A 12,917-nucleotide genomic window follows, 5' to 3' on the forward strand; every position below is an offset into this window, starting at 1 on the left:
TGTTGCTCTCATCAGACCAAAGGTTATTTTTCCACATTTGCTGAGTCTCCCAGCATGGCTGGTTTCTCTCATCTCAGCTGTGAGTGTCTCTATCGCTATCATTGTCCTCCACATTGCTTTTCTGACAAATGCCCTCTTTACCAGTCACTCAGTTTTGGTGGATGGCCTTCTCTAGGTAGTATGGTTGTGCCAGTTTTTGAAAAATTGATCTGTGATCCATTGATGATAACAGTTTGGAAAATGTTATTCTTAATGACTGAACCCTGATGCATCTCCAGATGTGTGTCCAAGGCTTGTTTTGATAGCCCCTTGGTCCTTATGTTCCTGTTTGTTTAGCTATGGATTCTAATAAACTCAAAGGCCTTCCAAAAAAGGATTCAGACATCATGTGATGCTCTCGTTGCATGCAGGTGGACTCCATTTAATACATTTTCTGTCTTTTGAAGGCAGTTGGTTGCACCAGAGCATACAGCAAAGGGGGTGAATAATTCTATCAAGACCTTTTAGTTTTTTATATATTTTTTTTCTACTTTGACATTATGGAGTATCTCAAATGAGCAACATTTAGGGGCAGATTTATCAAAATGTGAGAGCTCAGAACAGAAAAATGTACATATTTTCTTCATTCCTATGGGATTTTTAGTAACGTATGTTGAATTCTAACTTTGATCCATTGATAAATATGGTTCTATAAATCCCATAGGAATGAATAGAAAGTGGGTGAGCTGACATTTTGATAAATATTTCCATAAATGCCCCAAAAATCCTTCTGCTGGTTTATATGCTTTACTGGAAGATATATGTGGATCTTAGTCAGAAAGTGGCTAATTTATTAACTGGCAAACATTAATTGAACTTGTCTATATCCCCAAATATCTTTTCTTTCTGTGAGTATTTACACACACTTAGTATAAATGAGTCTCACTTGTCTGCCTGTGTGGAAACACTGCTGATCTAGACACTAAACACTACCCTTAATTGGAACAATCTTCAGTAGCACTAAACATGTTTCTTGTCTTCTGTACTTCTGTTATCAGTTATCTCAACGGCTTCACACTCCTGTACTGTGCCCTTAATGACAGATTATGGCGTATTTTTTATGAAGAGAAGAAACTTTAATTTCAAACTGAATTTGTGGGCGGTTAATGTTTTACACTATGTCAATGGTTTTTGGACTTTTTTTGTGGTTCAAGCCCCATTTCTGGTCATGGTCCCCTTTAGTTTATAACCATGTGACATACGGCCTTTCCGTAATTAGGATCTCTGGATAACCAGTTGCCGGATAACGCATGTGTGATCCGGCAACTGGTTATCTAGAAAGATCCTAATTACAGAAAGGCCTTCCTGCATAGACTCCATTTTAATCAAATAATTCTGATTTTTAAAAGTGATTTCCTTTTTCTCTGTAATAATAAAACAGGACCTTGTATTTAATCCCAACTGAGATATAAGTGAACCTTATAGGAGGCAAAACAATCCTATTGGGTTTATTTAATGTTAAAGTGATTTATTACTAGACTTAAGGTATCCAGACAGGTCACAAGCAGTCTGGATAACAGGTCCTATACCTGTATTAAAACTTTCCTGTTTCAGCTATTCAGCCATGGTATCTAAGGAAGCAATTATTCAAGCTGGGCATCTAAGAGAGTATCTGTGTCTGCAAAACTTAATTCTGACCCAACTCTCACCCTAATGCCCCCCCTACCAGCCACTGCTCTAGACCACACTAAAGAGGTTAGCCCAAGTGCGTTAAACAATTGTGGCTGAGCTAAAATAGATGCAGTAGTTGAGTAAATTGAGGCCATTCATTAAAGGTGCGTGTTGAAAGCTGCTCCTTGCATTCACACATTTTGGTGCCAAAGTGCCAATTCACCCCACCATTCAATTAGGATGAAGTGTGTACCAACTAGCTTGCCACCTTTTCTGGAAAAAAAATACCAGCCTTATTATATATTTTTTTCCCCTATTACTAACATTGTGATCAACAATCATTTTTAACTGCAAGGCCGGTGCCACTACCGGCCAGGTGCCAACCCTACTTGAAGGTGATTTCCACTGCAGCAGAATTGCACCTAAAGAACCGGAAATCTTATTGACGATGACTGCTGGAAATGATGCCATTTGTACTGCAATCACATCAGATTAGTGTCAGAGAGCAATTGCACACATTTCGAAACATCAGAAGCAATTGTTCCAAGTCCAACCCCCCCTTGTGCCCACAATTATACTGGAATTATGGAAATCATTTTCACTTTTTTGCTATTGGGGAACAATACAGATTTTTTAACTTGACATGGTGATGGGCATTGTGGCTCTTCATATGTATGTTTTCCTGTAAATCCATGCAGTTGCTATAGAAATGAGCAGAGAGCTATTCCGGGTCCGGGTCGCTCTGTGTGCCATTGGCCTCTTCTTTTCTTGAGCTTCAAACAGCAATGTAGACAAACCATTTGTAGTGGATACATCAGTACACAGGAGGTTGTAGATATGTATATGGGCACTAGAGCTTACAGTGAGTACAGGGCACATCAGCAGCTCACGGTTGTGGCTTACACATACAGTTCAAACACAATCCATTTAATTTGCTTTTGCTCTGATCATCTAGTGCAGTAATCCCCAACCAGTGGCTCGTGAGCAACATGTTACTCATCAACCCCTTGGCTATTGCTCCCAGTGGCCTCAAAGCAGGAACTTACTTTTGAATTCCATGCTTGGAGGCAAGTTTTGGTTACATAAAAACTAGGTGTACTGCCAAACAGGGCACAGAGAGTGCACGTAGGAGCTACCAAATAGCCAATCACAGCCCTTATTTGGCACCCCTTGCAACATTTTCCATGCTTTTGTCCCTCCCCAACTCTTTTTACAATTGAATGTGGCTCATGGGTATAAAAGGACTTCAGTTTGGTACTAAAGTATTTGCATGGCTTATGAAAAGATGTGATATGCTGGTTAGAAATAATAGCACTTTGGGACAAATCTGAATAGCTGGATGGATTTTGTAAGATACATTTGAATGGCAAATTGATGATAAACCCACGATCTTAGCTTATTTTGCTTCAAGATTCTTCGGGCAGGAATGATTGCTTTGCTTTATTAGATTGGATTGGAATGTTATGCAAGAGGCTTTATCCTAAGCTTGTGCATAAACAAGAACACATTTGTGGCTTGAATCCTACTGGGGAAGGATAGGAAAGCCTTCTTTTTAGAAGGCATTTTTATAAAAGATTTGTTTGTAAGTGATACTGAAAGAGTGCTCATTCATAAGAGAAGTGCTACCCCCTTTCTAGACATGGTGTACAGCAAGGGTCCCCAACCTTTTATTATCTGTCAGCCACATTCAAATGTAAAAAGAGTTGGGGAGCAACACAAGCATGAAAAAAAGTCTCTGGGTGCTAAATAAGAGCTGTGATTGGCTATTTGGCAGCCCTATGTGGATTGGCAGCCTACAGGAGGATCTGTTTGGCAGTACATCTGTTTTTATACAACCAAAACTTGCCTCCAAGCCAGGAATTCAAAAATAAGCACCTGCTTTGAGGCCACTGGGAGCAATATCCAAGGGGTTGGGGAGCAACATGTTGCCTGTGAGGCCACTGGTTTAATTCTTAATAGCTGGAATGTCACCATCAGGCCCTGCTGCTGTATCTGCGTGCAGTGAAGACATAAGGGGCCATATGGAACTGACAGAAAAGGACCCTTCATAGAGTAACAACTGATGTTCATGAAATAACCGTGCAGTCAGTTTGCTATGCTAGTGATCACAAAATGCAGTTAGATCTACCCCGAACAGTAGCAAAAGATGATGGTTTTTGATTGCAATCCAATGTATTAAGGAAACAATGTTATGTGGATATATGAGATCTCTACTATATTTATTCACATTTTAGAAGTTGTTCCAGTGAGGTAGGTGGTGGACATAGACGCATTTTGGGGGTTATTTACTAAGCTCCAAATACCCGAAATTCCCCAATTCCTCGATTTTTTTTATAAAATCTGACATCACAAATTTTTCGGAATTTATTTAACCCCGAGGGTTAAAAAGCCTGAATATAAAAACACGGCATCTCAAACCTGTCGAGGTTGCATAAAAGTCAATGGGAACAGTCCCATTGATTTTTGTTTGTGTCGGGGGTTTCGGGCAATTTCACTATATATAATATTTGTTATCAAGCCATTATGAGGCCCCCATATCCAGGCCAATAAGCTAATGACCCAGAGGGTCAAACTTGACAGCTTTTCTCTGCATATGTATGACTACCTTTACTGATGTCTTGGGGGGCAATACAAATGTTATTTGGGGTAGTTTTAATATCTAATACTATACTATCTAATATTATCTATACTGCATCATGCATTCTGTCTATAAGTCTACGTTTGTCAGTATTATGATCCAGTGGTTGCACCACAGGTCCCTGCTTTCCAAACTAGTAGATCTAAGGCCAGCTTGTAATTACAACACCATAGGGTTGTAACATAACAAAATTGACAACATTATTTCCCCCATGAATAAAACAGGAAAGTGTGAAGGCATAGCTGATTGTTTCTAAAGTATTCCCTTTGTGTATGCTCTACATATGTGTGGGAGTTCCCAAATCATTTGCTATATCTAAAGTAAGCTACCTAGCAATACCACCATATATTTTAATCTAGTAGGGGTGCCATTCTACTGCTTTTTATAGAAAGTGCTACGGCAAGCAACAAGGCAGCTCCCACTCAGATATATAAATGGAAATAGGAAGGACTTCATTGTACACATGCAACCTTGTGCCCTCACTAAGTCTAGTTAAGGGGAAGAATAGAACGTAAATCCTAATTATAAACTGGGTATAAATTCATTTTAAGCAACTTGAGGTGGGAGTAAAGCATTCAACATGTCCTTTGCACCTCCTGTTGTGAGTTACCATAGTAATCCTTATTAATCAGACCCATATAGTAACATTAGAGAGTTGCTATTCCTTTAGAGCCTATAGATTGTATTGAGCACTTCACAGGAGGAAGAAAAGCACAATAGTGGGCTGCTCTGCGAATTGGTGGAAAGTATTAAAGGAAGTGGTAATGTCAGAGAATAAAAGAAACTATAAAGAAAATGCAATTTAATCTAGAAGAAAAACTAAAGAGATATGTTAATATGAGGTTAGAGCTGAAACGGCTACTATATATTAATTTATTTTTTAGTTTGCATGTATATTTCCCTTTTGCTTCTTTCCCCAAAGCTTCTGTAAAGCTTCTAGCCTTGTGTACGTGCCAGTTGTCTCTCCTATTTCTTATCACCCCCCATAGTAGACCTCCTATTGTGTTAAGAGTCCTTTGACAAGAAACTAGCATAATCTACTATGATTTGGTGCATGGCCACTTGAAAAGGGCAGTAAATAGAAACACCTAACTTTTTTTTCGTAGCCTGTATTGAGAGAAGACTATGCCAGTACAGTTATTTATTTGTACTAACAACAGGTTTCATTTATTTTCAGGGGCAGGCAGGTTGCAAAATGCTAAAGAATTGACCTTTCTTGGCAGAAATGTACCTGCTGCCCTGGGTTTGATTTGGGAGTGGATAATAAATATTTGCTCTTCTGTGTATGCAGTGTTACATAGGGTGGGTGGCACAATGGTGAGACAGGGGTTCCCCTCACATTTCCCTTCATGCCGCACAAAGAAGGAGAGGCAGGCAATGCAAGACACTCCAGAAACCTGTGCTAACTCCTGGTCAGGGTTTTGCTTGTCAATTTTAACACTTTTTATTGGGTCTGTGGGGCTTCAGGAAACTTAAATTCTTGTCAAACCAGTCAAGAACCCCCTCCTCTTCAACAGCACAAGTCTCTTTTACTATAATAACTTCTAAAGATAAAGCCTTTGTTTAACAAATTCCTCTTCCCACTGAATTGGGATATTTCCTTTCTGGTAGGATGGATGATGGAGCTGGCACACAGTATGGTATAAATATTATGGTAATATATGGTATAATATATGATATGGAATATTTTGAGATATGTTCCCTGGGACTTTTTTCAGGACTTTACAGGAAATCAGTGGTCAAAGAATGCCAAGGTGACCTTTAATCCCTTTTTAATCTACTGTTGGGATTATATTATTCCCAGGGATTCAGACACGGTGCTCATTTTATAGGAGCACAGGTGGCTCAGGCAGAAGGTCAATCATGTTGACAGATGCACTTTTGCTAATGTTAGAAGCAGCTGTTGGGGATCAAAATGCGATGGGTTGGTTGCATCACTGTCATGCATTGCATCACTCTGAACGACTTGCTGTGTTGCTCAAACAAAAACACTTCAGCCATATGCTTTTATATCGGTAACTTATAAACTCTGACTGCATTGTTTCTAATGGTTCTTGTGTGTTATATCCTTATACCTGTAAATGCTGGTTCATGAACATATCATACGTTTACCAATGCAGGGTCTACCATGGAAACCAACATTACATTCCACCGAAAATGCATTATTGTAGTGCTGAGATCTACTCATCAACCAGATAAACACCAGTGGCGGAACTATAGAGTAAGTGGGGGGCCCAGGCAACATTAGGGCCCAGACCATGGGGGTCTGCCTTTTCTACACAGGTGTGTTATCCAGATTCCTCAGGACCTGGTGTCCGGAGGACAAATGGCCTCTTCTTCGGGCGACTAATTCCCTGAACTGCCTTCCCGTCGGCTACAATGTAAATCGCTGGCAGGATGGCACTCGGACTGCTTCGTTTTCCGAAGTTGCCCGAAGTTTCCTTGTGAGGCAACTTCGGACAACTTTGGAAAATGACACACTCTGAGTGCCATCCTGCCGGCGATTTACATTCTAACTGGCGGGGAGGCAGTTCAAGGAGATTAGTCACCTGAAGAAGAGGCGATTTGTCGCCGGGCGACTAATCTCCCTGAATCTCCATGAATATCTCCCAGTGATATAAACAATGGGTTTCAAATAGCGTCTGAGACCACTGTGGTCAGAACAACACATAGGGGCAAATGCAACTTTGCATCTCAGCAGCCGAAAGATGACAAAATTTCTCTAGCGTTAATTCGTTGCCATCGTCCATTTCTGACTAGCGAAACTTTGCTAGTACTCTTATGCTTAGGTAAATTTGAATGGGGCGGGTAAATATAGGTTATATATTTGTCTTTATTAGAGATGTTGTTGCAAATGCTTAAATTGGTCACCTATTATTACAAATGTCCAAGGAAGCAAAATAAAGACACAAGAGATTCTCTAATTCCCTAGACAATGACCCCACCTTAAAACAAATGTGGCATGCCCCTCAATTAGGTTTAAAAAAATTGTTAACACAAAAATCTTTTATAGTTAGGAATTTTCAAGACAATCCTGCTTTAAAATATGAAAAAACGCCAGCGTTGTTTTTTAGAACTTTTACGACTTTTCAGCATACAGGATATGATGTCACTGACATAAGATTGAGGAGGATGTAGCTTCAGTTCGCCAGGTCTAAGGTGGTGAAGGAAACTCTGGCGAAGCATAGGTACCATTCTGTAAAATTCGCATGATCATTCGCCTAATCGAAAATTAGTCTGCTGATAGGGCACAAAACGACACTATCGATGGTCTGTTTCGCTAGCGAATTGTCCTCTACGCTTGTTAGTAAATTGCCAATGTGCCTGCAGATGGGATTTCTGGTGAATTTTTTCGCCAGCGACGGCCACTTCACCCTTTAGTAAATCTGCCCCATAGAATCTCAGCAATAAAACATGACAGAATCGTCGAGGAAGAAGTACTAACCATTTGCTTCCCTTTTATAATGTTAGCACAAAAACTACTACATTGTTCAAATTGCCGCTCAATCTGTTTCCACATAATTAAACATCTTATAGAGTGATTTGAAACACATATAACTTTATATAAATGATTCTGTGACGTCTGTCCAAAGCATCTCAAATATACTTGCGCCCCAAAAATGCTCCCTGCAGCACTTCTCATTCACACCAGTGCCAAGCCTCCCACTGTGAGTCACAAATCTGACATTGGCCTAATAATTGCCAGTGGTGATAATCAGCTTTATTTTACAATGTATTCCGCTCTGAAGCATGAGCTCCTCAAGAGAACAGCGTCTTTTATTTGAAGGGCAAATATCGTAAAATTAAAGTAGTTATTAACCAGGCGCTAAGTACAAATATTGAGTGGAATCACAAACAAACCTTGTGAATGGGCCATTTATTCTGCCAGAGATATAGAGATAACTGGTGTTGTGAAAGAAACATGACACCAAATAGAACTGAGTGAGGTCTAGGGCCGATGATAATCTAGTGAACTACCAAGGAGATCCTGCTGAGAGCAATGAGAGCAGTTCTACTTTGGTTTCATTGTAGCCAACATTGCTGTATATGGAGGTTTGTTACTGCAATGATAATGGCCTTCCTTGGAGTCAGAGCCTAAATAAATTGCTGATGTTGCTGGTTCAGAAAAGATTGATATCTGTCTGCTATATTACAATGGTCTGTTGTTTTAAGAAAAAGCCTATCTTGTTTAAAGGCAGAAATTATATATTATATATATATATATATATATATATATATATATATATATATATATATATATATATATATATATATATATATAAAATGGGGTGTTCCAAGGGTGCACTCTGTTTACTTGGTGAAGACCCGGGTGCCAGCCATAGATAATAGATATATGGACAAAGAGCGACACTCACGGGATCATTTTGATTGCAGGCAAACTGTGTTTATTCCACTCACAGTGGAATAAACACAGTTTGCCTGCAATCAAAATGATCCCATGAGTGTCGCTCTTTGTCCATAAATTATATATATATATATATATACAGTATATGAAGAAGCAGGATCAGCACACTCTGTATTGTGATGAAAATGTGATTATTTATTTCATAGTTTCGGTCCCACATGAAAAAGGTCCCCATGCGGGACCGAAACGTCGGCTAAAATGCTTCTTCTATGAAATGAATAATGACTTTTTCATCACAATACAGAGTGTGCTGATCCTGCTTCTTCATGTATACAACATATTGATTGTGCACCTCTGGCTTCATCTAGATTGGAGTGCAGGCACTGTGGGACAGTATATATATATATATATATATATATATATATTTAATTTTTTTTACAAATTCATCAAGACAACACTAAAGCAATTTCTGGGTCATGGAAATGGCTCCATATTAATTAACAGGGAACAATTAAGCCTTGATAAAGGCCCAAATGGGGGCCGAAACGTTGGAAAATGCATAAAAGAATAAAATAACACAGTTTTATTCACTGAAGAATGGTCTGCGAGTCCTTCAATCATTTTATATATATATATATATATATATATATATATATATATATATATATATATATATATATATATATATATATATATATATATATACCGGTATATATATATATATATATATATATATATATATATATATATATATATATATATAGCGCACCAGTTATCCAGCTCAGAATTACGGAAAAGCCAGGGATTATATACTCTTTATCTGAAAGGCTCATTTATATTTTCTCCAGTGTTATATTAACTCGTAACTGTATGTCTATGAATGTCTACCAAAGCAATACAATGAACAGTGTGAAACGAGCTATTTAGAGGGTAAATACGCAGAAGTGGAAGGGGATGAATGATCCTCCGAACGAAGGAGGAATCAGCTTTTTTTTTTTTTCCTTATTACATTGTCTTTGGGGAATTAGATAATGGGCTTATTTGCTTGTTGCATTTTATGGCAGACTGTGATTGGTTCACAGCAGATAATGGAAACTGCTTGATTTGCGAGATGTTTGCCTCAGGGAGTCCGCACCCAGTTTTCAGCTCACTATCTGTATATTGATTGTGTGGTCATGGAAAATTGGCCAAGCGAAGCAGATAATTCTGCAATTTGTTCAGCCTGAAGCCAGTACTGAGAAGGTTGGGTGGGAGAGTTAAGGTGGCGGCTGGCCATAGATGTAACAATTATGATCTTTCATGGAAAAGATCTTTCTTGGAAAGATTGTTTGTTTCAATACATATGTGTAGAGCTTAATCGTCGGATATACAGGTAGAAACAATAGATTTCTACCTGGATGTGACAATTCAGCACTAACAATGGCCGATGTTGTGGTGCCCTCAAAGGCACCCGATAAAAATTTTCCACCCAGTCTGATTGATGAGCCGAGCGATATCCAAGTCTTCTGCTGATATCGGTTGGCTCTTTTCCCACCATACACACACCGAATATCCTATGAAAATTACTTACGTACAATATTATCTGCGCATCTATTTACGTTTAGAATGCTTTGCACTGTATACAGACAAAGTGCTTGACTAAAACTGTACCTGAATTCTGGTCACCTCCTGATATAAAGGCACAACCACATCCCATAGTCCATATAAGGAACATGGATAATCATTATTTTATTTTAATGTGTGTGTGAATTCCTGAGATTCTGGAGTCCAAACCTTGCACCTCATTATATTCAGACCCTCATTTCTCACTTCCGCTGACCAAGTACCTTCTCACTACTAAGAGTTGGGGCACAGGGGCAGATTCGGGAAGATTAGTCGCCAGGCGACAAATCTCCTCTTCTTCGCGACTACTAATCTCGCTGATCTGCCTTCCCCTGCCTTCTGCTGGCTAAAATGAAAATCGCCTGGGGGCATGCACTCGGAGCGCTTTGTTTTCCGAAGTCGTCCCTAATTGCCTCACGAGGAAACTTCGGGCGACTTCGGAAAACAAACAGCTCCAAGTGCCTGCCCCCAGGCGATTTACATTTTAGCCGGTGGAAGGCAGGGGAAGGCAGATTGAGGAGATTAGTCGCCGTGAAGAAGAGGAGATTTGTCATCTGGCGACTAATCTCCCCAAATCTGCCCGTGTGCCCAGACCCTAAAGCATTAGGTGCTGCATGATGACTGACCTACTGTATGTATGGTTCACAGAGGGAAAGCATGCCAGTCTGAGCACAAGCTTATGCATACTTGGTTAATAACACACACCAGCAAAAAATAATAAAAGTAGGTGATACTTAGCAAACAGGATAATACATTTAAATTAATGTTTACTCAAAGACAGAAAAATAATTCATCCATTTGCCAAAGACTGGCCAAGTACCGAACTGAATCCCAACCATATTTGTGTTATGTGAGAAAAATAAAAACGTCTGCTGTTCATTGGTCCATGGCTTCAAAAAAAATCACATGACAAAGGGATTTTTGGATTCTGTATGGCTGAAAACGAAAGATTTGGACAAATCCAAAAACCGCCAAAAAGTGCAGAGATTCAGGGGAATCCCCAGTTGAGTCCTAGATTCAGTGCTTGCATGTTTATCATACAATGTGCTAGATTCATTCCAAGGAGAAAGACATATCTCATGCTTTATCCATACCTCCCAACTGTGATGTTTTTTGTGGGACAGCTCAGTCCTGGATTTGTTACTGAAATGTCCCGACTTTCTCTTTGATAATGAGCTTAACGAACCAGCCCAGATGTCCAGTAGCCCTATAACAGTAATGATTTGTTTTCTTAAAGATGGCCATAAATGCTTGTCATTTTGGAATATATTAGACAGTGGCGTGTGCTGAGCATCAGCCGAGCCACTGGGGGCATCACATATGTTTACAAATAAAAGGGTTGTAATTAGATCTAGTATTCTAACCATATTATTTATGGCAGCTCTACAGCTATACCATTATGGGTGAATAAAGCTGCCAACCTGTTGGGTTGTAGATAGGTGGTGGGCCTGAGTTGACAACAGAGATGGGCAAGTAAAGTGCAGTTAAATAAATCATTGTGCATTGGAGGGCCGGGTTGGCAGAGAGCTGGTTATGGTTGGCACAAGCTGACGATATTTCTACCTGCGCATTACTTACTATATGAAAATTAGGCAACAAGTACAAGACATGGACATTATCTAGGTAGATCCAGTACAACTGAAGTTGAATCATCACTGACCTCAGATATATATGGGCTGAATATTTATAGCACTCGCAATTGCATGCCATTATGGCACTTTGTGTACATTGCGAAGTACTATAGGAATCATTTTGCTGCACTGATCATGTCCATGTTCCCAGCATGCAACACATTTTAGATGAAATTGCTGGGCTTGGAAACCAGTGCCCATATCTCAAGTGTCTGTATCAATGAGCAGCAGCACTGGGATTCTAGAGAAGCATCCCCCCCTTCCGTTTATAATAACCTACTATCTCTCACCCCATGGGACAATGATTTAGATTTATATCCTGATGCCTTTCTCCTCCAGGTCATAGTCACTTTTAAATCCAGTTCCCCTTGCTCCATTGCCATTCCATCCTGATGTACCAGTGTTTAATGAGTTGCTTCTCCTCAAACTGCCCATTGTTTTATCAGCTTCACTTCTCTGTGTGGTCTTTCAATGAACTCTATAGGGGGAGGAGTGGTGGCAAAGCCTCTGCATGTCTCCTATTCACTGTATAAACACAAATATGCAAAGCAACTGCAGCAAATACTATACACAGGCACTATTTGTATCAGAGTTACTAGCAGGGCACAAAAAAATGCTGAATGTAGCAAAACTGCAGCTAGTGAGTATTACATTTCCGAATATTTCTAGTTCTGACGTTACAGGTGCATTTGTGACTACGAATTGCCTACTTACCCTTTGTTCACTCCTTTTCTTTCACAGGCTGGTGCTGCTCCTCTCATGGTGAACACAGACTGCCTGGACCCAGGTTCCTCGGTGAGTGCCAATGTTGATATTTGGGGGGGTATTTACTACTTTTCCCATTTTTTTATTAAAACAAAGTTGACCTAACTCCCATTCACAAATTTAGCTTATTTATCAATAAATCAGATTGGAAAAGTCGGTGCGGGAAAAAGTCACAGCAAAATTGTGCGTCAAATCGAATTGTGCTTTTTTTTGAATTGGCGATTGAATTCTGTGACTTTTTCAATTTGATGTCCGATTTTTTTTG

The 12,917-nt window shown here is 39.5% G+C and overlaps 1 protein-coding gene across 5 annotated transcripts in view; it reads left to right on the forward strand.

Annotated features, from left to right (window-relative positions):
* LOC108698334 (disks large homolog 3) overlaps positions 1–12,917 on the forward strand; it is a 113,775-nt gene that overhangs the window by 46,175 nt on the left and 54,683 nt on the right. For all 5 annotated transcript variants that reach the window (XM_041572690.1, XM_041572689.1, XM_041572691.1 and 2 more), the window contains one exon: positions 12,629–12,682. In XM_041572690.1, coding sequence (XP_041428624.1) covers positions 12,629–12,682 — 54 coding nt within the window. The remainder of the gene's footprint in view (positions 1–12,628; positions 12,683–12,917) is intronic.

The sequence above is a fragment of the Xenopus laevis genome, chromosome 8L (genome assembly GCF_017654675.1).
Source record: "Xenopus laevis strain J_2021 chromosome 8L, Xenopus_laevis_v10.1, whole genome shotgun sequence".
Lineage (NCBI taxonomy): Eukaryota > Metazoa > Chordata > Amphibia > Anura > Pipidae > Xenopus > Xenopus laevis.